General features: G+C 36.0%; 1 protein-coding gene and 1 long non-coding RNA gene across 7 annotated transcripts in view; one reads left to right on the forward strand and one right to left on the reverse strand.

The window, feature by feature from the left end:
* Positions 1-24,963, reverse strand: part of XPNPEP3 (X-prolyl aminopeptidase 3) — a 60,235-nt gene that overhangs the window by 27,662 nt on the left and 7,610 nt on the right. For 3 of the 6 annotated variants that reach the window (XM_036931367.2, XM_036931368.2, XM_036931369.2), the window contains 3 exons: positions 16,234-16,350; positions 3,578-3,985; positions 1,369-1,571 (listed from right to left, as the gene is read on the reverse strand). In XM_036931367.2, coding sequence (XP_036787262.2) covers positions 1,369-1,571; positions 3,578-3,985; positions 16,234-16,350 — 728 coding nt within the window. Of the gene's footprint in view, positions 1-1,368; positions 1,572-3,577; positions 3,986-11,651; positions 11,816-15,189; positions 15,328-16,233; positions 16,351-24,963 lie in introns of those variants that run through there. The other 3 variants (XM_036931371.2, XM_036931370.2, XM_036931372.2) reach the window with 3 other exon arrangements.
* Positions 9,548-24,963, forward strand: LOC118935250 (uncharacterized). The gene is made up of 4 exons (XR_005033744.2): positions 9,548-10,179; positions 15,230-15,324; positions 16,069-16,219; positions 21,434-24,963. It is a non-coding gene; the product is annotated as an uncharacterized LOC118935250 (long non-coding RNA).

Consider the following 24,963-nt stretch of genomic DNA (forward strand, 5'->3'; position numbering starts at 1 on the left):
GCAGTAGCCCAGTTTGAAAGGGACATATGCACCCCTATGTTTGTCGCAGCACTGTTTGCAGTGGCCAGGAGGTGGAAGTGGCCTGGGTGTCCATCAGTGGATGAATGGATGAAGAAGATGTGGTACATATACACAATGGAATATTATTCAGCCATAAGAAGAAAACAAATCCTACCATTTGCAAAAACATGGATGGAGCTAGAGGGTATTATGCTCAGTGAAATAAGCCAGGCAGAGAAAGACAAGTATCAAATGATTTCACTCAGCTGTGGAGTATAAGAACAAAGAAAAAAGACTCACAGAACCCAAGAATGGACTAACAGTTACCAAAGGGAAAGGGACTGGGGAGGATGGGTGGGAAGGGAGGGATAAAGGAGGGGAAGAAAGGGGGTATTATGATTAGCATGTAGAGTGTGGGGGGGCACGGGGAGGGCTGTGCAACACAGAGAAGACAAGTAGTGATTCTACAGCATCTTACTATGCTGATGGGCAGTGACTGTAATGGGGTATGTTGGGGGGACTTGATGATGGGGGGAGTTTAATAATCATAATGTTCCTCATGTAATTGTAGATTAATGATACCAAAAAAAAAATAGGTAGAATGGCAAATTTTATGTTATATATATTTTACCACAATTTAAAAAAAGCTTTGCAAGGAATTTTGGAGCAGTTTGTATTAGCTTGTCAGTACTGGTAACAGTGAGAATAAGTAATGGTTTGTACTTGGTCTCCTTGAGGCCCCAGAGGGCTTTGCTGTTACATAGGAGGAATATGCCAATGTGATCAAAAGACAAAAATCCCTCCTAGCTGAGATTCCATTTGGGACTCCCTGGTTCTGAGGCATTGTCTGTATCTGTGGTTCCTGACCCATGAGAGGAAATGCATCCTCCCGGCCCCTACTGAGGGAAGACAATAAGAGCCTGCACCTGGATTCTCTGGACCCTTGCTGTGAGACAGTCATTGACTGTAACAGGCATTCTTACTTTAATGCTGTTGCTCTACTGTGCCATTTTTCTATAATAAACTGCATTGTCATTTTGGGTCCTATGAGTCACCTTTAACAATCAAACTCTTTAACTGTCACTATTATTGCAGTTATCATAAGGAAAGGAAATAAAATTCACTAATGTACAGTGTTCCAAGGAAAAACAACTGAGATCATGGGTAAAAGATATATGAAGACAGATTTACTTTGCCTTTCAGGGTACTGAGAAAGTATGCAGACATGTTCACTGAACACAGATGTAGAAGCTAGACGTACATCTGCTGTGAGATTACTGCATTGGGTACATGACTTCAAAAGTGCCCACTGAACCCTCAGAGCTAAGATTTTTTAATTTGGGAAAATGTTTTTAGTGTGAACTGTACCTGTGATGTCAGCTTCCCAGCGATCTGCATTCGCTCAATTTCTGCAGGAGATTTGATGAGCCGCAGGTGTTGTACCAGCTGCTGGACAGCCCGAACCTTGTTCTTGCTCCTGGCTTTGAATTCAGTCAGAGGCTGCATGTAGTCACAGTGAAGCCGTGCGTGAGAGGGCCTTATCCAGTCATACCAAACCATATTTGTCTCGGCTTAAAATGACAGACCAAGAAATAAATTTAAAATAAAACTAACAGCAACAACAAGAAATACCAACAGTCATAATGATTTGAACAAGAGTGAAAACTAAAAAACCTGCATTGTGGAACTGTGAAGGACTGAGCACAAACTCCCTCAGGACTTTAGTAATTGAAGGGTTTGATCAGAAATCATTGGAAGGCCATTCTCTGAAAATGACAAGATATTCTGAGACTGAATAGACAGCTTTTCTGCCCCAAAACTTCAGTATTCTTTACAAAGATGACAGATGAGAGAAAAGCATTTTTCAAGTTCTGGGTTGTTCTTTTTTATTAACTGTTAAAGAACAATTATAACAATTGCTCTTCATACCACAACTGAGCTAGTCTTGAATAATTAAACACAAAAGGACAGAAAACAGTACTCAGGTCATGATCTTAGAGTTAATCACAGTATTAGTGAGAGGAGCAGGTATTCTTCTTTTATTTAGGAGCCGGTATTCGTGGCTATAGAAACACTACAACTGATAATACGTGGTAATTCACACTTATTCAGAAGTCTTCCCTTTCCCACCTGCCAAGTATTCTCATTACAGACAACAGTGCGCCTTTTAACAACCTTAGACACCCAAGGAAATGGCCTGTATTTGCCTGAAATATAAAATGAGAAGGCTCATTATGAAAATGTTTTCCACTTACACCAGGTCTCCATTTGTTCCTTTCTTCTTTTTCTGACAGAAGCCTAAGAGCAACATAACTAATTCAAGCAACCATGTAAGTCTGAAGGGTTGTTATGTTTTATACAAAGTGCTTTGGGATAGAAGAGGGGAAAAAAATACTAAAAATTTTGATTGGGTATGTATTAGTGAATACAATCTCCTAAATATTTTCATTTTAAAAGAAAAACGGTTTTTAAACGTATATTACATGTGAAATGCTAACCTTATTTTTAATAGAAATTTAATTGTAATTTTTTAAAAGTAAAACAACCTCTACTAACTGCTCTCATATGATTTTCATTAATCTTTTCATTAATCTTTTGCTTTTATCTAGTAAACTATCAACATTAAGAATGCAGAGTGAAAAGTAATTTTGAGAAATACACTTTATGTAGGATTTTAACAATACTGGGTTAAAAAAACTTAGACTGTCAAGCATGACAGAGGCAACTAATTCAAGAAATCAAAAAGCTACAAAGAAAATATTCTGCACCCTGCATTTATGAAGACTTTGAAGATAGAAGAAAGTCCCACTAGTTTAGCTGGGTAATTCCCTCTGTAAAAGACACCAAATTTGGCTCTTAATGACTTTTGGATACTTCAAAAAATGCAATGCTTCCCAGAAGTATAGATTTATAAGAATCACTAAGGATAGTATATAATGTAGTGAGCTTTTGAGAAGTTCAAAAAAAGAAATCCCAAAGTATTCTGAGTGATCACTTCACCAGAATAAATGTAGAAAGTGACTATTTTGAGGGGCACAAACTAAAGTGTATATGCATCACTTGATAATCCTGTTAAAATGCAGATTTTGATTTAGAGTATAGAGTGGGGAGCCTGAGATTTTACATTTCCAGTATCTATTATGCATTTGTAATTCTAATATGCATCACCAGGCAATTATGATACTGTGATGCATTGATCATTCTTTGAGAATACTGCCTCCTTTTGAAGAGTTAGCAAAAGCAATGAGATAAGTAACAGTGGTCAAAAATCAATAAACTGGTCAGTAATCTTAAAGAGTGGCCCAGGGCCATCCTCCACTTTAAAAGGAAAATCTCTCTGGGATTTCTTGGATAGTTGACAATCTCTGTGAATGAACAAGTTAGTGAAGATTTAGCAAGTGAATAAATGAAATCTTTAAAGTAGCCCAGTCCTATGGAAAATACTTAAGTTTATTTCAGGGTTCTCAGAGAAACACTGTTATGATAATCATTTTAGGAAATTAAAAGCTTTGCCTAAATAGGCAAGGAAGATCTTCCCAAACTGGCCTGTGACTTGACTTCTGCTTCCATTGGTTACCTTTCAGTTTCGGTAGTAGATGTTGAAATTCTTCCAGTGTATAAGCTTCGTCCACTCCAGTTAGAGCTATTGCTCCATCAGTGCCAGATCGTGGGCCATCCCAGAGTTCTCGACTGGGATCTCTCCGAGGCACAAAAAGTATGGTCTTGTGTGCTGGTAACTGCTTGCCAGGGAGGCTTTGAAGGACCAGAATACTATCAGGCTCTTGGAATCCACACAGGTACAGGAAATTGCTGTCTTGGTGGAAAGTGTAAGGGATGTCATTGCTCATGTAGTATACAGGGTTGGACAGCAGAACCACTGTCTGGTCTGTCCCACGCAGCCCTTGTGTTTCCTTGTGGATCAAAGACATTAGTTTGTGTCTGCGAAGTGCATACTCCACCTGGGATAGTCCTGGTGTCACCTCCCCTAGAAATGACAAATAACAGTGATGCTTTGCATTTCTATAGAGCCAAAGCCCTTAAGGTAGCTTGATATTAGATGGAGACACCTGAGTTAATTTTCTTCAATTTATACCAAATTTCACAGCACATGAGGAGTTAAGGCGATAACCCATCTCTATTCCATTGTAAAAATATGGAAGAAATGATAATTAAATATTGTCCTGCCAGAAAACTTGGCTTATGACCCCATTAAGATCATGTCCAGCTCTTATTCATGCTTTCACTCAAATATTTATTAAGTATTTATATGGAAGACATTGTTAAACATGTAATCGAAGTTCCTCTTAGGTTTCAATATTTAAGGTGAGAAGAAGGTACAAGAATTTAGGGTCCATGAGGACACAGATTGTTGTCTGTTTGCTCAATGTTATATTATATTCCCAAGGCCCAGAATAAGAACTGGAACAGAGTAGGCATTTGCTAAATATTTGTTACATGATCTATTGTTTTTAACTATTAGAATTTAAGGTCAAAACCCTTTCCTCAATTTCAGGAGCTGGAATCAATTTCTCCTTCTGAATTTCCAAGGCATCATACTGCTTTTCTGATAGGTCTTCACACTCTCTATCTGACATTGACAGTAAGCTGGGCATGCATAACCTCCTTGAGGATCAGGGCCTCTTTGTATCCCCCCAAAATTCTAATAATATTACCTACCTCTTGGGGCTATCATGAGAATCAAATTTGATAAAGTAGGTTGTTCTAAAGGATTGAAGATTCTCTAGAAAATCTTTTGAAAGCTATGGATTCCAAAGCTATGGATTCACTGTTTACTAAACTGCACACAGGCACATATACACTTCTGACATACAATTTGTGATTCCCTCAAGCCCACCAAAAAAGAAAAAAGGGCCAGATTAAGAACTTCTGTTATAAAGTATTATGTGTTAGTACTTCACAACAGCACCTAGCAGACTGCCTGGCTAGCAGCCAGGCCTGGCTGCTAGCCCAGTGATAACTGGCTGCATGCTTCCCCTCTGAAATAGAAACTATGCCTGCTTTCACTTTAGGTTACAAAGCAAAAGTAAATAAAACAATCACTCACAAAAGCTGTATCTTTCAACCTACACTTAGCAATAATATTAGTAAAACAGCATCTAAAGTTTATTGAATGACTACTCTGTGTCTCTTACAACTCAGATTATCTACCTGTATCAACTCATTTCATCTTTACAATGACTCTATGATGTGGGTTACTATTAGTGCCTGTGGTAGCCAGTGTCCATCTGCAGGTATGGAAAGACAGCCATGAAACAGTGCTGCGTTAAAAGTTATAGGACAAGACGGATACTATGACCCCTTTGTGTTTAAAAAAAGAGAGAGAGAGAGAGAGAAAAGAGTTTAGAAAGAATCCCAATTTTTACAGGGGTAATCTATGGGAATGAGATAAGACTGAAATTTTCTACTTAACATGTTTTATATTATTTGAATTTTGTTTCAGTGAGTATATACTTTTATAATTAAAATCCCAGATAAAGAGAAAGGACTAAAAAAGGTAAATTATGGACAGTACACCTCATAGTCATAATCTACAATGGTTCTTAGTTGTTAGATCAAATTTAAATTCTTAAGCTTAGATTTTAATATTCTCTACCACATGATTCCAATTTATCTGGCCAATTTTTTGTTTCAACAGCTTTACTGAGATGTAATTTACAAACCATATATAATTAACCCACTTCATTTGTACAATTTAATGGTCTTTGGTATATTCATAGAATCGTGCACCCATTACTACAATTTTAGAGTATTTCAAAGAAATCCCACGCTCATTAATAGCCACTCCTCATTTCCTCCCTATCTACCCCATCCCTTGACAACCACTGATCTATTTTCTGTCTCTATAGATTTGTCTATGGTAATATGGGAAATCAGACAATATGTGGTCTTTAGTGATTTGGCCAATTTTTTTCCCCATCATTCCCCAATTACTCTGAAACTAATTTCTTCTTACATTTTATATATAGCCAACATTTTCTTTCTCTATTACCTTGCTTACAATGTCTCTCCTTTCTGAAATTTCTTTTGCCTCCATTGCAATTCCACTCCAAGATCTTGGCAAAGTTTTTAATTTCCTAAAATTATTTTCATAGCAGTGTTTCTAAGAAAGCTTTCTTGATTAGTTCAGATCATGTTGATTTGTCCCTTTGAATTATTTTTTAGGTTAACTACCATCCATCCATCCATATGTATATCCTATAGTTTGTATAGATGTAATACCATTCTGAACTTTCAATAGTTAAATATTTCCCCCCTTTTCCTTCGTTGTTTGACCCCTCACTCTCCTTCCACCCACATTAGCACCTCGCCCATGTTTGCAGTCTAGAATGTAACCTTTCCTATTTTTCTCAATACTCATCATAATAATACACACATTTACCTGCATTTAGGGTTTTCTGGGTCACTAGTGTTTTACAAAAATGGGATACTACACACTCTTTCCTGTATCTTGCCTTTCCAACACAATAATATCTTATGGAAATCCTTCCCACCAAATCATGTAGCATAGCTTCAATTTATTCTGCTAGATGTCATCACAGGGATGATGTACCATAACTTACTGACTCATATCCATACTGGTAGACATTCACATTGTTTTCAGCTTTTTGCTGCAATAATAAAAATCTAAAACAATTCCACTCACAATTGCACCAAAAAGAATAAAATACCTAGGAATAAACCTGACCTAGGAAGTGAAAGACCTGTACCCTGAAAACTACAAGACACTCTTAAGAGAAATTAAAGAGGGCACTAACAAGTGGAAATTCATCCCATGATCTTGGTTAGGAAGAATTAATATTGGCAAAATGGCCATCCTGCCTAAAGCAATCTATAGATTCAATGCAATCCCTATCAAAACACCAACAGCATTCTTCAACGGACTGGAACAAATAGTTCTAAAATTCATATGGAACCACAAAAGACCCCAAATAGCCAAAGCAATCCTGAGAAGGAAGAATAAAGCAGGGGGATCTCATTTCCCAACTTCAAGCTCTACTACAAAGCCACAGTAATCAAAACAATTTGGTACTGGCACAAGAACAGACCCACAGACCAGTGGAACAGAATAGAGAGTACAGATATAAACCCAAACATATACGGTCAGTTAATATATGATAAAGGAGCCATGGATATACAATGGGGAAATGACAGGCTCTACAACAGCTGGTGTTGGCGAAACTGGACAATTACATGTAAGGGAATGAAACTGGATCATCGTCTAACACCATATACAAAAGTAAATTCAAAATGGATCAAAGACCTGAATGTAAGTCATGAAACCATAAAACTCTTAGAAAAAAACATAGGTAAAAATCTCTTGGACATAAACATGAGCAACTTCTTCATGAACATATCCCCCCGGGCAAGGGAAACAAAAGCAAAGATGAACAAGTGGGACTACATCAAGCTCAAAAGCTTCTGTACAGCAAAGGACAACATCAATAGAACAAAAACGCATCCTACAGTATGGGAGAATATATTCAGAAATGACATATCCAATAAAGGATTGACATCCAAAATATATAAAGAGCTCACATACCTCAACAAACAAAAAGCAAATAATCCAATTAAAATATGGGCAGAGGATCTGAACAGACACTTCTCTAAAGAAGAAATTCAGATGGCCAACAGGCACATGAAAAGATGCTCCACATTGCTAATCATCAGAGAAATGCAAATTAAAACCACAATGAGATATCACCTCACACCAGTAAGGATCGCCACCATCCAAAAGACAAACAACAATAAATGCTGGCAAGGATGTGGAGAAAGGGGAACGCTCCTACACTGCTGGTGGGAAGGTAAATTAGTTCAACCACTGTGGAAAGCAGTATGGAAGTTCCTCAAAAAACTAAAAATAGAAATATCATTTGACCCAGGAATTCCACTCCTAGGAATTTACCCTAAGAATGCAGGAGCCCTGTTTCAAAAAGACATATGCACCCAAATGTTTATCACAGCACTATTTACAATAGCCAAGAAATGGAAGCAACCTAAGTGTCCATCAGTAGATGAATGGATAAAGAAGATGTGGTACATATACACAATGGAATATTATTCAGCCATAAGAAGAAAACAAATCCTACCATTTGCAAAAACATGGATGGAGCTAGCCAGTATTATGCTCAATGAAATTAGTAGCCAGGTGGAAAAAGACAAGTATCAAATGATTTCACTCATCTGTGGAGCATAAGAACAAAGAAAAAACTGAAGGAACAAAACAGCAGCAAACTCACAGAACCCAAGAATGGACTAACAGTTACCAAAGGGAAAGGGACTGGGGAGGGTGGGTGGGAAGGGAGGGACAAGGGGGGAAAAGGGGCATTACTATTAGCAGACATAATATGTGTGGGGGCACGGGGAGGGCTGTACAACACAGAGAAGACAAGTAGTGATTCTACAGCATCTTACTACGCTGATGGACAGTGACTGTAATGGGGTATGTGGTGTGGACTTGATGATGGGGGGAGTCTAGTAACCATAATGTTGCTCATGTAATTGTAGATTAATGATACCAAAATAAAATAAATAAATAAAAATAAAAAAATCTTTGCACTTATATCCTGGTACTTTTATGCCCTATGTACTTGTGTTTTTCTTTCTATGGGAAAGTCCCAGGAGAGAAATTGCTGGAATACTGAGAAAATTCAAAGGTCTTTGGCCCAGTAATTTTTCTCCCAGGACTATCTCATAGAAATACAACGTAACTCAGTTGTTTATTACTACTTTGGAACTATCTAGTTGTTTTACCTATATATAGTTGATCTCTCCAGCAAATTCTACAGTTTGCATCCTATTAATAAAACATTAACTTATTATTTATCTTTTACTTATCTACAATAGAAAAAAGCTACATTTTTACTGATGAAGTTGGTAAGAAATAAAAGAGATAAACAAGAGAGTGCTTTATAGGCCAGTTTGAATCAGGCAAAGCAACAGAGTCAGTCCCAGAAGAGCTCACATCGCACATCTTGCTTTTGGGTTGAGCTAGCTAAGTGCCCCTTAGGACTCTTAAGCATAATACTGAACTTTGTACCAGAGCCAAGAACAGCTTAACTATTTATCTCCCTGATAATTACTCATGTTAAGTTTACCACTGTTACCCAACACTGGAAATTTCCAAACTTACCCAAGTATTAAATGTCCTTTTATAAAAGCAGAGACTGTTTATAATTGGTGGATTATCCCCAATTTTTCTTCCTTTCCTGTGCTTTTCTTTTGGTTATTTCACAACTACAGTCCTTATAGTCACAACATTAGTTTTATGTAATAAAACTAAATTTAAAAAATCAATTCATTTTATGTTTCTCTTTTAATTTTGAAAGATAAGAAAATTCACAATTTTAACGACTTTAATCTTTACATTATCTCTCATTTTCATTAGTAACAAAGAGACATGTTAAGAAGTGACTTCTGAAAAAAGAGTCATTTGGAAAAGATTGGAAAACCATCTTTAATACCCTTCAAAGATATTAAAGGTCTCTCTTTGCTTAATCCAATTTCATACAAATGACTAAAATATTTAAAACACTGGCTACATTTCCCCAAGCTTACTAATTATCAATACTATGGCGTGATCATTAACTGCTTCCAAACTCCTGAAATCTCAAAAGTGACAAAGAACTCTTGGTTATGACAGAAAAATTATCAAAGAAAAAGATACCTTTCCTTATCATTTGAAGGAGGGGAAAAAAAGATGTGATAAAGCAGTGAACTTTAACCCTAGAGGTAAACCTGGCAGTTGTTATGGTCTTTCATCACAGAACTAACCATTACAGTCAATCTGGCTTGAATTTCCTCTGATAAAACTGTACCTGGGTAGACATTCTGGCAACCTTGTCAAACTGTAACGTATTAATAAACAAGTCAGCATTTTATCATGTGGAATCAGCTAAGGATAGAAGGCCTCTTCTAAGAAGTTTATTTACCAATCAAATGCCTGGATGTCACAATCTGGACTCTGCAAATAGCAAAGTCTCACAATCAAGAATGAGATTCTGCAGCCAAGAAGAAAAACTCTCCTAGGACATTTAGGATGGGGCCTCTCAAGAAAACAAGAAAAATGGTCTTCATATTTTATCAGCCAAGCAGAAAATCCAGAGAGTTTTATTAAGACTGAAAATTGTTGGAATGATACAGGTCTTTGCTACAATCTAGGTATGTATTTTAATTATTTCCTGAAACTACCTAAATTAGGATTTTAACATGGTCTGATTTTGAAATAGCATCCTTGAAAATAACTCTATTTACTATAAGGATGTTTTTTATTGTGTAGAAGGAAGTAGATCATTAACTGATCTACTACTACATAGTTCAAGAATAGGGTAAAGAAAAAGGTAATAAAGAAAAACAGAGACTTCTGTGAAAAAAAAATGAAATGACTGAATAATAGAAAATACTCTAAACAGACTTTATTTGCATATATTGAGCAAAACAAGCCAGACAGAAAGGGTATATATACTGTATGATTCCACTTACATGAAACTCGAGAACAGGCAAACAATCCATGTTGCTAGAAAACAGAGCATTGGTTAAGGACGAAGGTAGGGATTGACTGGAGGGGGAATAAGGGAACTTTCTGGGTTGATGGAAATGTTCTATAATTGGAATGGGTTGTGGGTTATGTTGGTGTACACATTTGTCAAAACTCACTGAATTGTGTATTTAAGATCTGTGCAATTGATGCTATGTAAATTTTATCACATTTAAAAAAGTATACCATTCTCTAAATTTGAAATAAGTTTTACACTAAGACTTCTCTCAGTTTAATTTCTTCTTATCAAAAACATTATAATGAAAAGAGACTTTAAAAAATTACCAGGTAGTATTCTTTGGCACAGGTACTATGTACTGTTTTGTGGTGAAGTGCAGACTCATAGCCAGACTCTTGTGAGTTAGAAACCTGGCTTAATAAATTATTAAGTGACTTGGAGAGAACTACTAAACTGCTCCATGCCTCAGTTTCCCCATGCATAAAATGGAGATAAAAACGGCATGCACTTCACAAAGTTATCAGGATTAAATAATATAATACTTCAAACAGTAAGCACTATATAAGTATTAGTTATAATTACTACCACAATAAAGTATTTTCACTTGAAGACATGCTCATCCTGGCAATTCAAAATCAGGTAGGACTTTGGAAAAGTAAAATTCATATAAATTTTAGATTTATGTAAAGTTAAGTAAGTTAATTTAAAATAATTACTTGAAGTAAATTTAAGTATTCACTTTCCCTATCAAAATAATTATTTACATAGAAGTCATGAAAGTCTTTGGCCTTCAAACACAAAAACAAGAATGAGTCTCAAGTAATTCAGAAATTCAAGTAATTTTTAACATTCAATTCTTTAGAAGATTTCCTGATTATTGTCTGGGGCAGATTTTTGCTAATCTGTACCAGAGAATTTCTTGATAAACATCACAAAGGTTAAATGGGGAAATGGATGAGTCATTTATTTTTAATGTACCAGTATTTAAACTGCATAATATTTCAAAATTTTCTTTTTGTCCCAGTATTAAAAAAACAGAGAAATACCCTATAATTCTGCTCTAGATAGCTACCAGTAAAATGAACCATCATATTAGTCAACATGTATCATATATATAGATTAAATATATTTACTCACCTATAAACATATATGTAAAGACTTCAGTCTTTATTCCACATTAAAATCTGATTCACCAAGGAAAATAATATTGCAATAGCTCTGTATGTTGACAGATGGCAACTATACTTATTGTGGTGAACATTCAGTAATGTATGCAATTGTCAGATCACTATGTTGTACACCTGAAACCAATATAATATTGTATATCAAATATACTTTAATGAAAAGCAAAGTAGAATTAGAAACCAAAAAGAAAAAAACAAAGCCAAAAAAATAGTTAGGACAAAGACAAAAGGAAAATGTGTAATTCCATAGGTCACAGGGAGTGAGAAAAGAAAATACATTACTTTATAAAAACATGTAGACTTTGATGGAGCTAGAGGGTATTATGCTCAGTGAAATAAGCCAGGCGGAAAAAGACTAGTATCAAATGATTTCACTCATCTGTGGAGTATAAGATCAAAGAAAAAACTGAAGGAACAAAACAGCAGGAGACTCACAGAACCTAAGAATGGCCTAACAGTTCCCAAAGGGAAAGGGACTGGGGAGGATGGGTGGGAAGGGAGGGAAAAAGGGGAAAAAGGGGCATTATGATTAGCACACATAATGTAGGTGGGGGGGCACAGGAAAGGCAGTACAACACAGAGAAGACAAATAGTGATTCTACAGCATCTTACTACGCTGATGGACAGTGACTGTAATGGGGTACATGGTGGGAACCTGATAATGGGGGGAGTCTAGTAACCATAATGTTGCTCATGTAATCATACATTAATGATACCAAAATAATAAATAAATAAATATATATATATATAAATACAAAAATGAGGGAACTAAAAAAATAAATAAATAAATAAAAACGGATAGACTTTATGGTGAAGTATCTATGGAAAAAAGTAGGCCTTGAACTTAAATTTATAAACTCTAGAATCCAAAACTTTCTTAGACTACTACTCTACCTGTCAGGTATAATCTATAGAAAGTGTTTTGAATGGATAGATGAATGTAAACTTGTCATTCAGAAAATGTTTGATGTGGTGATGATAAAGACGTGAGTGAATTAAAGAACTGAGTGTTTGGGGATGAGGACATCAGAGAGGCAGGGGGAAGGTACACTGTGCTTCAAAACATGGCCTGTAGCCAAAGATCTGGCTTGACAGCATAGACATTAGGCGTCTCATTCACTCAGCTGAAGGAGCACCCACTAGGCAGATGGTGTCATCAGGAGCACCACAGGTTCAAAACACATTCTAAGCCCTTCTCTTGAGACTCATATGCAACAAGTCCTGGGGACTCATGGAATGTATGTAGTATTTTGAAAATGTTCATGCAATGGTCTAGGTAGGTTCAAAGTACTTTCAATTTCTGGACACATACTTAAATCTTTTAAACAGTATAAAAATATCATCCCACCAAAATAAATCTTGATCTTTTAGAGATCTTTAGATTGTAGTCAACTGTGTTTGACAAAATTTTAAAAAAACAAAAACAAAAAACATTCCCTTGCTCAAGGCAGAACTACAACTAAACTTTTCACTGAAAGATGGATATACCTAATTGGTTGTGAAACTCATAAGGGAAGAAGATTTGGGAACTATCTATAACCTACTCTAGAACCAATCTTTTCAGCATTTAAAATATTATAGTTGACAAGAACTGTATAGTCTCAGCCACTGTATTTGATAATAAGGGACAAAAGGTAAATGGTAAAAGCATTCTCTTAAACTGTGGGCCGCACAATTGTGTTCTGATTACTTCCCAATGAATCTGCTCACTGCTGTAGTTGTAAGAAAACCAAGAAGCAGTTCTGGATGTATCAGACAATCATTCGGACAAGCCCAACTTTCCTAACATCTCTTTCTTAAAGCACTCCAAACTATATCCCATATTCCAAAATTAATTTTTCTTAAGAATGCAAAAATGTTCCAAGTATAATTTTTTTGGAAATAATGCTTCATTAGGCCCTAATTCTTCCTATTCCCTGAAAAGTCTCAGTGTTTATGTAAGCTGAACACCTTGCTGTTCTGCTGACAGCATTATTCCTGTGATAGTATCGGGGAACTATGTGCCTTTTTTCTGCAGATATAAAGAGCAGACTCACAATTCATAATAGCCCAGAATGCCACTTGCCTACCTACATGGAGTCACTTTTTTTCCCTGGGTGATAAGTCAAGGGTATATTAATGATCAAGGAGAATGAACTGACGTTTTCTGTCTCTATAAACATAGTCCTCATCACAGGGATGTACGCATGTCATAAAAAGAAGGGAATGTCTACAATGCTCAGATTCTTTAAGGAAATGTCAAATTTTTTAAATCACCAGGAGGACTTTGGGAGTCAACCTCTCTATTTCCATTTAAAGCAGTAGTAGCATAGCCAGAACAGAATTCCTTTACCTCCCATCTTATTCTTTTGGACATTTTCCAAGATACTACTGCTTCAGGAAACTTGGGTAGGTATGGCCAAGAGACCAAGAGAAACCCAAGGGAAACAGCTCCCAGAAATCCAGAGGGAGCTAGCTAAGTAATTTCACTTCTAGGAATTTATTTTAAGGAAATAACTGACCAATATACAGTGTGTTCACACATACATACACACACACTTCTATATAAGAAATAAGTCTACAAAGATAGTAAATCTCAATAGTGGTTTCCTCTGAGAGGTGGGACTATCAGTAATTTAAAAAAATGCTTATGTGTATTGTCTAATTTTTCTATAATATATATGGAACTTGTGTAATAATTAGGAAAAGGATTGAAATATTTTCTGAAAGTTTTAAGTTTTAAGTACTGGCACGTATTGGGAAACTATGCCAAACATGAAATCTTTTGGAGCAAACCAAGTAACAGTCAACATAATTTTCTACCCCAAACCAACAGACTTTGGCTCTATAAAAGAAATTTTAAAAAATTATTACATGCATTATAACTTTTAAGAATAATTTACTGTTCCTCCACCACACAATCATTTTAACACTTCCACAACTTTTGCATCTTTACACAGAGAAAAAACAAATGGTTAATACTTTGGTTACTTTTATAGTTTTTGTGTCCACAACCTGTATACCTGATAGTTTCTTTAATAGTAATAATTCTGTTTTAAAATTGCATCTATTTCTACCTCTTCTTACTGACATTAGTGTCCAAAAGCCTTTGTCCTAAAATTAAGACAAGCCTCCGTTTTCCCCCAGAGCTGACATGAACATATGCATATGTGTGAACATGTCTGTGTGTATTTACAGACACTTTTATATAGTTTATTTTACATTTATAGTAAATATACAATGTTTATGTACATTCACTTTTTATATAGTTAACATACACAGCAAACAGTCTAGATACAGAGGCCATTATCTCAACAGTATGACTGCTGGTTTCAAAGCCTAGAAAATGCAGCTCACCATGTAAAAGTATCTCACCATGAGAAATCAGTAATATTCAAAGCTGGTAAAACTTAATACCAATTCTAGTTTTTTAAAAAGAATGAAGCTACAGGTAGGTTGATAGGGTAGAGAAATACTTAAATTAGTATCAACTGAATTGCTATTAAGCTTACCTGATAGCTTTGAAAAACTCTGATTTCTTGTGTGTTTCAGTGGTGAGCTGCACTTCCTGACTCAGCCGACTTCCCAGCAGGAATTCCAGTCTGATGAAGAATCAGCACAAGGAAGCCCCACTGAGAGACACACTGGTACCATTCACTGAGTAGAAATAGTGAAAGAGTAACGTATTTCTAAAGGCAATTTAGATTATTTACATATACATATTTACATAGTAAATACAGATTTAACTTCCCATGGCAGAAGCAACGATTACTTTCCCTTGAAAGCCTGACCACTTTCTCTACAGAACATTTAGTTTAACACACCTACCTCTTTTGGATATTTACTCCCCATAGTTCATCCCTTAACTGCCTTTTTAGAAAAACAAAACAAAGAACTTTAGGTATGAATTTGAACAATAGTGATGACACACTTTTTAGCAGTACCACTAGAATCTAATTGTAGAAAATAAAATTAGTGATGTAACCTTTATCAGGTTATAAAACTTAGTAAACTTTGATCAATTTTTTGTATCACCTTTATCATTTTTATCACCTCTCAAAGCTGTGACAATCACATCTGGAAATCTTGCATGATCTATACAGAAATATTTTTGTTTAAACTTTGAAATGAGCATTTAATGCTTTCAAGAAAAACATGTTTCTAAAATGTCTTTAACAGTAGTTCAGAAGGAATCAACAGAACAGTTCTAAAAACTATGTCTTAGAAATAGAACTTTTCTTTAAAAACATCCTGAAATACATACTTTCCACTGATAATTCTGAATTATAAGGTTTATTATATTTATTGCTCTACATGGTGCTATCAGTACCAGCAGTTACACATTGCTGTTTAAATTTAATTAAAATAAAACAAAAAATTTTGTTCCTCAGTTACACTAGCAACATTATAAGTGTACAACAGCCACTTGTGGCCACTGGCTCCTGTATCGGACAGCACAGACCTAGAACATTTACATCACTACAAAAATTCTGTTGGATGGCACAGTTCCAGATGAAACAACTAAAGAGACAGTTATTACAGGTAAAAGGCCTTACCTGGTCTGAGGAGGTGTGGGTGTGTAAAGGGGCTGGGCTGGCCTAAGTATCGATTTGGAATCCTCCTCTCTGGGATGGGCTGGAGGGAGTACCTTCGCTGTGAACATGACATGCATCCTGAAGGAATAATAAAGAGGATGAAAAGGAACAATGAATCCAGGAAGTCCACACAGTATATAGACATCTAATGATCTCTAGCAGTTGGATGCTTTTGAAAAATGCAAACTACTATCTCCTTTAATATTTATATGGCCCTTCCTCTGTGCCAGCCAGAGCCTGTACTGGGTCCTAGGAATAGAGAAATGAGGTCACTTTACCCTTAGTAACTTTAGTCTTCTGCAGTATAATAGAGGTATATATACATATAATATGACTAAGGTATGAAAAAGGAGCTATGCAAACAGAAGGAAGGCAATGAACAAAAGCAGGGAAAGGGTTAGAATGCATTTCATAGAGTTAGTGTGAAGCTGTGTCCTAAAATTCAGAAAAAGAGAACATTTTTACTGAGAATATGTGAAGTGTGAAAAAATATGCACATACTATGTAATTTAATCTTTAACTCTTAGAACTAGATAAAATATGAAAAATGCTTAATCACAGCACACGATAAACACTGTTATTAGCATTCACTCAAGATTAGCATGGGATTGGAACACATGCTGTGAAAGACACAAGAGTAAGACACAAGGTGAGACAAAACAGAGCATTTCCAATACTACAAGGTGAACACATTAATCCACAAGGTTTTTGAGAGCACAAGGAAATATAATGCTGTGGGATGGGTGCAATGACAGGCCCACAGAGCTCTGGGCAACACAAAGCAGCACACTAAACGTGTCTGTGTGGAACTGCAGAAGCAGGTGAATAGGAATTATTAGGTGAATAGGAATTAGACAAGTGAAAAGAGACTAGGGGTAGGGAAGATATCATGAATGAGATTAAGAACGGGAAAGCACAGAAGACACTGAGTTTATGTATACACGTGAGTGTGTGTGTGGGTGTGGAGGGGGAAGAGTCAATGTTGCTGGAGGGAGATGAAAAAGATCAGAAAAATAAGTACCAGACCACTGAAAGATTTTTATACCAAAATAATTAGATTTTTAACTGCCATATGAGGTAGACACTAGCATTACTTTTTTACAAGTAATGAATCAGACTCAGAATTATTTGTGTAATGTTACACAGTTAGTACAGGGGAAGCATGAATTCAAACCCAGACTTATTTAACTTCAAAATCTGTGCTCTTCTCCCTCTACCCTGCTGCTATGCAAGTATTCCCTGTTGAATCCCAGTAACACAACAGTACTAGACAATCTTCTTGTGAATTTATAATCACTATAATAGCAGAATGCAATTAAGTCTGGATCAAGAGTTAAAGGTTTTTGAAGGTATGAATGATGATGTACATATTTGGAGAGTTAGAAGTCTTAAATGTTAACTCTGAATTAAATTTACAGAGGATTACTCAGAAAAATTATTAACTTCTCAGATGATTAAAAAGATAGAATATGGTAGACTGCAAGGCAGTGTGAAAATACAGTTAAGAATAGTGAAAAGTGAGAAAAAGGACATTAGTATTTTCCTGGAATCTGTCTTTAGAAAATACACAGAACACATATTTGTGAATATGCCTAGTCTATGCACATTGAAAGCTTAACAAAGATGAGGCAGGCAATTTACAGAGGACAGAGGAACTTGCTAAATGACACCATGGGGATGCAGTTAACAAAGTCCAGACTGGGAAACACTACAGGACAAACAACTCAGTTTCTTTCACATAGATTCCATGGCAGGAAGGGGTGGTAAGAGATGGAAGCGGGAAATCTACAGATCAAGAAAACCTTAAAAGACATTATCAACCAATTACAATATGGGGACTTTATATAGATCCTGATTCAAGCAACAAATTATAAAACAAATATCCACTTACACTAGTCATTATATTTATGAGATCATTGGAAATTTGGACAGTGATTGCATATTTGATGGTATTATGAAAATAATGCTTATTTTTTACAGTGTGATAATGGTACTGGGTATACCTTATCTTTTAGAAATATAAACTGAAATATTTACAGATGAAATGATATGATATGGAGGTGGGATGGTTTGGGGAGAAGATGAAAGTGGATTTGGGTAAAATCCAAGATATCATATTGGCATATGTTGATAATTATTGAAACTGGGTGATGAGTACATTGGAGCTCATTATCTACTTGTGTATATGTTTGAAATTTCCCATTAAAAAAAGGATATAGTAATCATAGAGAAAACTAAAGAAAATAAGTATAGAGTCCGGAAGATAATCTAAGACAAAGAGTTAAACGCAGCATGGTATAATAGAAATAAGTGCTAGTTCTAGTTTAGTTCTACTATGTAATCTTGGCATGTTATATAATTCCTCTTCACTTTTTTCTCCACCTGTGAATAAAGATGAGAAAAAAGATACACAGGAAAGTTAAGGAACTTTCCCAAGATGAAGATGAAACTTTCCCATACTAGACAGAATGAGGATTTGAATAATAATCTACAACAGAGCCTATAACCATTAGACTACACGGTCTACACTACCATTTTAGTAGTAAAATAACTGAAAGTAAAAAGTTAACCAATTCTCTCTTTTTTTATGTTCAGATAAAATAATGCTAGACTATCCAATCCTTCTATTTTGGACTACTTACAAGTAGAGGAATCTTAACTCAAACAAAGGCAAAGCAAATAAACAATACTGCAACGAGGCATAAATTGAGATGCTTATTCTCAGTAAATTCAAAAGTAAAGTCTTGATAGCTTTTCACCTACATTGAAGTAAACAGGATATTTTGCCCAAGGTCACATAATTAGTACCAAAGCTGGTATGTCAAGTCCTACTTCTAAAACATCCAGTTTAATTCAAAGGGAGGCCATTTCCTTAGTTTAGACCCACCTCAATACACCTGGACTACTGCAATACAGGTATACCTTGTTTTACTGCACTTCACAGGTACTGTGTTTGTCACAAATTGAAAGTTTGTGGCAACCCTGTGTCCAGCAAGTCTATCAATGCCTTTTTCCAACAACATTTGCTCACTATACATCCCTGTCACATTTTGGTAATTCTCACAATATTTCAAACTTTTTCATTATTATTATATTTGTTATGGTGATCTGTGATCAGTGATCTTTGATATTACTATTGTAGTTGTTTTGAGCCACCACGAACCACATCCATAGAACATGACAAACTTAATACATGTGTGTGTTCTGACTGCTCTACTGACCAGCCATTTCCCAGTCTCTTTCCCTCTCCTCGGGCCTCCCTATTCCCTGATACACAATACTGAAATTAGGCCAATTAATAACCCACAATGTCTTCTAAGCATTCAACTAAAAGGAAGAGTTACACGTCTCACTTTAAATCAAAAGCTAGGTATGATAACCTTAGTGAGGAGGGCATGTTGAAAGCTGAGACAAGCCAAAAGCTAGGCCTCTAATGCCAAAGAGTTAGCCAAGGTGTGAATGCAAGGGAATAATTCTTGAAGGAAATTACAAGTGCTCCTGCGGTGAACACATAGTGGTAAGAAAGTAAAACAGCCTTATTGCTGATACGCAGAAAGTTTTAGTGGTCTGGATAGAACATTCCCTTAAGCCAAAGCCTAATCGGAGCAAGGCCCTAACTCTCTTTAATTCTACGAAGGCTGCAAGAGGTGTGGAAGCTGCCAAAGAAGAATCTGATGCTAGCAGACATTGGCTCATAAGGTTAAACAAAGCATCCATCTCCTAACACAAAAGTACAATAGTAGAGCAGCAAGTGCTGATGGAGAAGCTGCACGTTATCCAGAAAAACTAGTTAAGATAATTAATGAAGGTGGTCATACTAAACAATATAGAAGAAACAGCCTTCTATTGGAAGAAACTGCCATCTAGTCAATGCTTGGTTTCAAAGCTTCAAAGGACAGGCTAACTCTCTTGTTAAGGGCTAAGGCAGCTTGTGACTAAGTTGAAGCCAATGTTCATTTACCATTCCAAAAATCCTAGGGCTCTTCAGAATTATTGCAACTGTACTCTGCCTGTACTCTATAAATGGCACAACTAAGCCTGGATGACAGCACATCTATTTACAACATGATTTACTGAATATTTGAAGCCCACTGTTGAGGCTTACTGCTCAGGAAAGATTCTTTTCAAAATATTACTGCTTCTTCCACAGGGCATGAATCTGCAAAGAGAAGTAAAAAGCTAACCTTTTCAAACAATATTGCTTCTCTCTCACTTACCAACTTTACATTTCCCTGTATGGCCCCGGAAGATGACTGGTTAGCCAGAGACGGGTAAGATTCCTCAAGGGAGGAACAACCTAAGACAGGCACAGTCGCAGGGGGGCCATCAGGTGAGAAATTGGGGATCAACAGAGGGGAGGCTTAGAACCTCACCCCCCGTTTTGAGAGAAATCTTCTGCATCCGTGGATGTTTTGTTGCCCTTGGATTAATACTTAGTCTATAGGCACACACCTGATCATCTACATTTGCCCTCTTACAGCACTAAATTATGTTTTCTACCTTTATCTTGCATCTACCTACCACTTCAGCATTTTATTAAAAATAATAATAATAATAATAATAAGGGAGAAATGTGGGATTCACATGTAAATCAAGTATAAAAATCAAACAAATAATCATATCTGACTTGATTGTTTATAGTTCATGATGCGTGATCAAAACCGAAAGTTTCTGTGATATGACTGCCCTTGTACTGTTCACCATGTAAGAACTTATTCACTATGTAAGAACTTGTTCACCACGTAAGAACTTGTTCGTTATGCTTCAGCAGATTGGAGACTGTTGAGAATTAGGCTTGGGGTTGATTAATGGTTGTGCATTGAGTCCCCTGTATACAGAATTTTATTGTTGTTAACAACCATTTGATCAATAAATATGAGAGATGCGCTCTCAAAAAATATATATATATTACTGCTTCTTGACAATGTGCCTGTTCACCTAAGCACTCCACTGGAGATGTACAACCAGATTAATGTTGTTTTTATGCCTGATAACACAACATCCATTCTGTAGTCCATGGATTAAGGAGTAATTTCAATTTTTAAGTCCTAACTATTTAATAAATACATTTCATAAGGCTATAGCTGCCATAGATGTGATTCTTATGATGGATATGGGCAAAGTAAATCAAAAACCATCTGGAAAATATTTACTGTTCTAGATGCCATTAAGAATATTTATGATTCACGGTAAGACTTCAAAATATCAACATTCATGAAAGTTTGGAAGAAGCTGACAACCAACCCTCACAGATGAGGGATTCAAGACTTTTGTACAGGAAGTAACTGCAGATGTGGTGGAAACAGCAAGAGAACTAGAAATATAACCTGAAGATGTAACTGCATTGCAGCAACTTCATGATAAACTTTTACAGATGAAGAACTGCTTTTTATGAGTTAGCAGAGAAAGTGGTTTCTTAAGATGGAATCTACTCCTGGTGAATATGCTATGAGGATTGTTGAAATGACAAGGATTTAGAATATTACATAAACTAAATTGACAAAGCAATGTTAGAGTTTGAGAGGACTGACTCCAATTTTGAAAGAAGTTCTACTGTGGGTCAAATGCTATTAAACAGCATCACATGCTACAGAAAAATCATTAATGAAAGACAGAGTCAACCAATGTGGCAACCTTGACTGTTGTCTTATAGTATGCAACTGCCATAGCCACCCCAACCTTCAGCAACCACCACCCTGATCAGTCAGCAGCCATCAACATCAAGGCAAGACCAGCCAAAAGATTAGGACCTGCTAAAACTTCAGATGATGGTTATCATTTTGTAGCAATAAAGTATTTTTAAATTAAGTATGTACATTTTTTTAGACATAATGCTATTGTACACTTAATAGACTGTAGTATAAATGTAACTGTTCTATGTATTGGGAAACCAAAAAATTCACTTGACTTGCTTAATTGCCATCTTTGCTTTACTGCAGTGGTGTGGAACTGAACCTGCAGTATCTGACGTATGCCTGTAGTCTCCTAACTGGTCTGTTGTGGGTCTTGTCATCTTCAATTCATTCTCTATAGGTTATACTATTTCCAAAGTGATCTCTAATCCTTTGCCTCAACCTCTTCAAAGATAGTCAACCATACCACGATCTGTCCTTAACTTTCCAGTTTCCCATACTAACACTATAAACTTAGAATTTTGTCTTTCAAAACACTTCAAACTCTAGGTTAGCAGCCTTCACTATCTGGCCCCTGCTCACTTCTCTGACCTAATCCTCAAAAAACATTGCAGTCACACTAAACTGCTTGTAGAGCCCCAGCTAGTCAGTTTGTATTGTAACAGCATTTGCCTTCAAAAGTGCAGTTCTCTTGTCTAAAATGGTCTGCTTCTATGACTACCCAACTTCTTAAAAATCAATTCAAATATCACTTAATCTAGAAAGCCTTTTTAAAAAAATAACTCCCCACCCATACTGCTTCTGATGCAAATGCTCTCAATGCTCCTCTGCTTAATTCTATTCTAACACCTACTACAGTGCACATAATTGCTAGTTTGCTACTCTACTATAAACTTTTGGAAGGCAAGGATGGTTTATTTGACTTTATTTCTCCAGTGACTAGATTTGGGATGAATTATGAAAGTCAAAAGCAAGTGAGTTCGATAAGCCACTGGCTTCTGATCAAAATGCAGAGAATAAAGAAAAAAGAGAAACTGAGGATGATTCTCAGGTTTTGGGCCTGAAAATTGGGTAGATGGTTGAACCATTAAGTAAGTGAGAAAGACTGAGATACCTACTGGATATTCCAACAGACAGATCATACAGGCAATCTTAAATTCAAGGGGAAAAGGAACAGGCTAGATATATAAGTTTAAGTGTCATAAGCACATAGATGGTATCTAAAGCCCTGCGACTGGATATCACTTAGGGAGATCATGTAGATAAAGTCCAGGTACTATATTTTAGTTCTGAGAAGGAAAGCACAGGAAAGAGGAAGAAAACTAGAAGAATGAAGTACTTAGGAAGTTAAAGAAACAAGTGTTTTAGGGAGGAGGGAGTGCTCAACTGTGTTAAGTGCCAAAAGGACAAACCACTGGATTTGGCAACATGGAAGTCACCAGAGATCTTGACAAGAACAGTTTTAGTACAGCATTAAATATAGAAGCCAAAATGTGTGAAGGTAGACAAAAGGTACATACTTCCAGTTATAAGTAAGTGTGGCTATAACACACAACATGGTAACTACAGTTAACAATTATGTATTGTACATTTGAAAGTTGCTGAGAGTAGATCTTAAAAGTTCTTATAACAAGAAGAAAAAATTGCCTATGTGAGGTAATGGAAGATAGTGAAACTTATTTTGGTAATCATTTCTAATATATACGTATGTAAATCATTTTGTTGTACATCTTAAACATATACAATGTTGTATGTCAACTATATCTCAATAAAACGGGGGGATAAAAGCCAGACTCGAGTGTGCCAAGGAAAGAATGGGAGGAAAGAAAGCATAGACATCAAGTAGAGACAAAAATTGTTTTATTGTGAAGAGATCAGAGAAAATGGCACAACAGTTGAAAGGGGTGAGGGATCGAGGGAGGGAGGATAATTACAGAAGTAAATCCTTGTATTACACTTTCACATGCTGTTGAAATTAGTTTTTCAGTTTTTTCCAATGACATCAATTCCTCAAGAACAGAATTTTCTATTTTCTAACTCCTCTTTGTGTCATAGGTTCTTAATATATTTTGTACAATATCTAGAACCTAAACTCTTAAGTCCTGGTTCAAGAAATGCATTGGAGTGGCAAGAGCAGAATTTGGAATTAGACTCAAGTTTAAATACCAGATTTTTCACTAACAAGTTAGGCAGCCTTAGACAGTTACTTTACCTTTCAGAGCCTCAGGCTTCTTAGAGGCACAAAATATTTAGTTTACTGAAATGCTGTGATGATATGAGAGTAAGTCACTTGGTACAGTGTCTTACCCAATGATACTATTCAATATTATAATTATTGCTATTATTTTCAATGGCAGGCAAATATCATGTGTATACCATACATACATACATGTAAAGCATGTATATACTGTAGAGAATTGAAACTATTTTGAATTTAAGAGTTTTGCATAACCTCTAGTCAACTGGTATGTCAAAACAAACACAAAGCAAAAGATATTGAGAGGGCAAATGGTCTTGAAAGACTATCTAGAAGCAAACATTACTGTTTGTCTCATTGGAATATCATTTAACTGAGGGGCTTATAAATGTAATGAAAAAAAAAAAACCAAATATAACGGAGGAAAAACAGAGATCATTATGGGGAATTTCCTGGAATTTATAGGAATTCAGGTCTGGTCTACTGACAATTTATATTGACCCAAAAGAAAATCAACTTTGGTCTAGTTTGCTTCTAACTGGGTTTTTAAATTTCACTTTCCCACATACAACTGTATCTCCACATAGCCCCTGACCCATTAAAAAGGTAAATCAGATTATACTACCCATGGCTCCTCACTGTAGTTAAAATGAATGCTAGCCTTATTTGTAATAGCTCAAAATGTCTATCACCATGGCTGGCAGCTACTCTATGGGATCATCCCATGGCTGTCTGTCATCTAGGTCTCAGCTCTAATGTCATTTCCTCAGAGGATTCTAAAACCAAGCAAAGGTTACTCTCTGCCCCATCACACTACTCCTTTTTTCTTTTTGAGCACATATCACATTATCTCAAATTACT

This window comes from Manis pentadactyla, chromosome 10 (genome assembly GCF_030020395.1).
Source record: "Manis pentadactyla isolate mManPen7 chromosome 10, mManPen7.hap1, whole genome shotgun sequence".
Classification (NCBI taxonomy): domain Eukaryota; kingdom Metazoa; phylum Chordata; class Mammalia; order Pholidota; family Manidae; genus Manis; species Manis pentadactyla.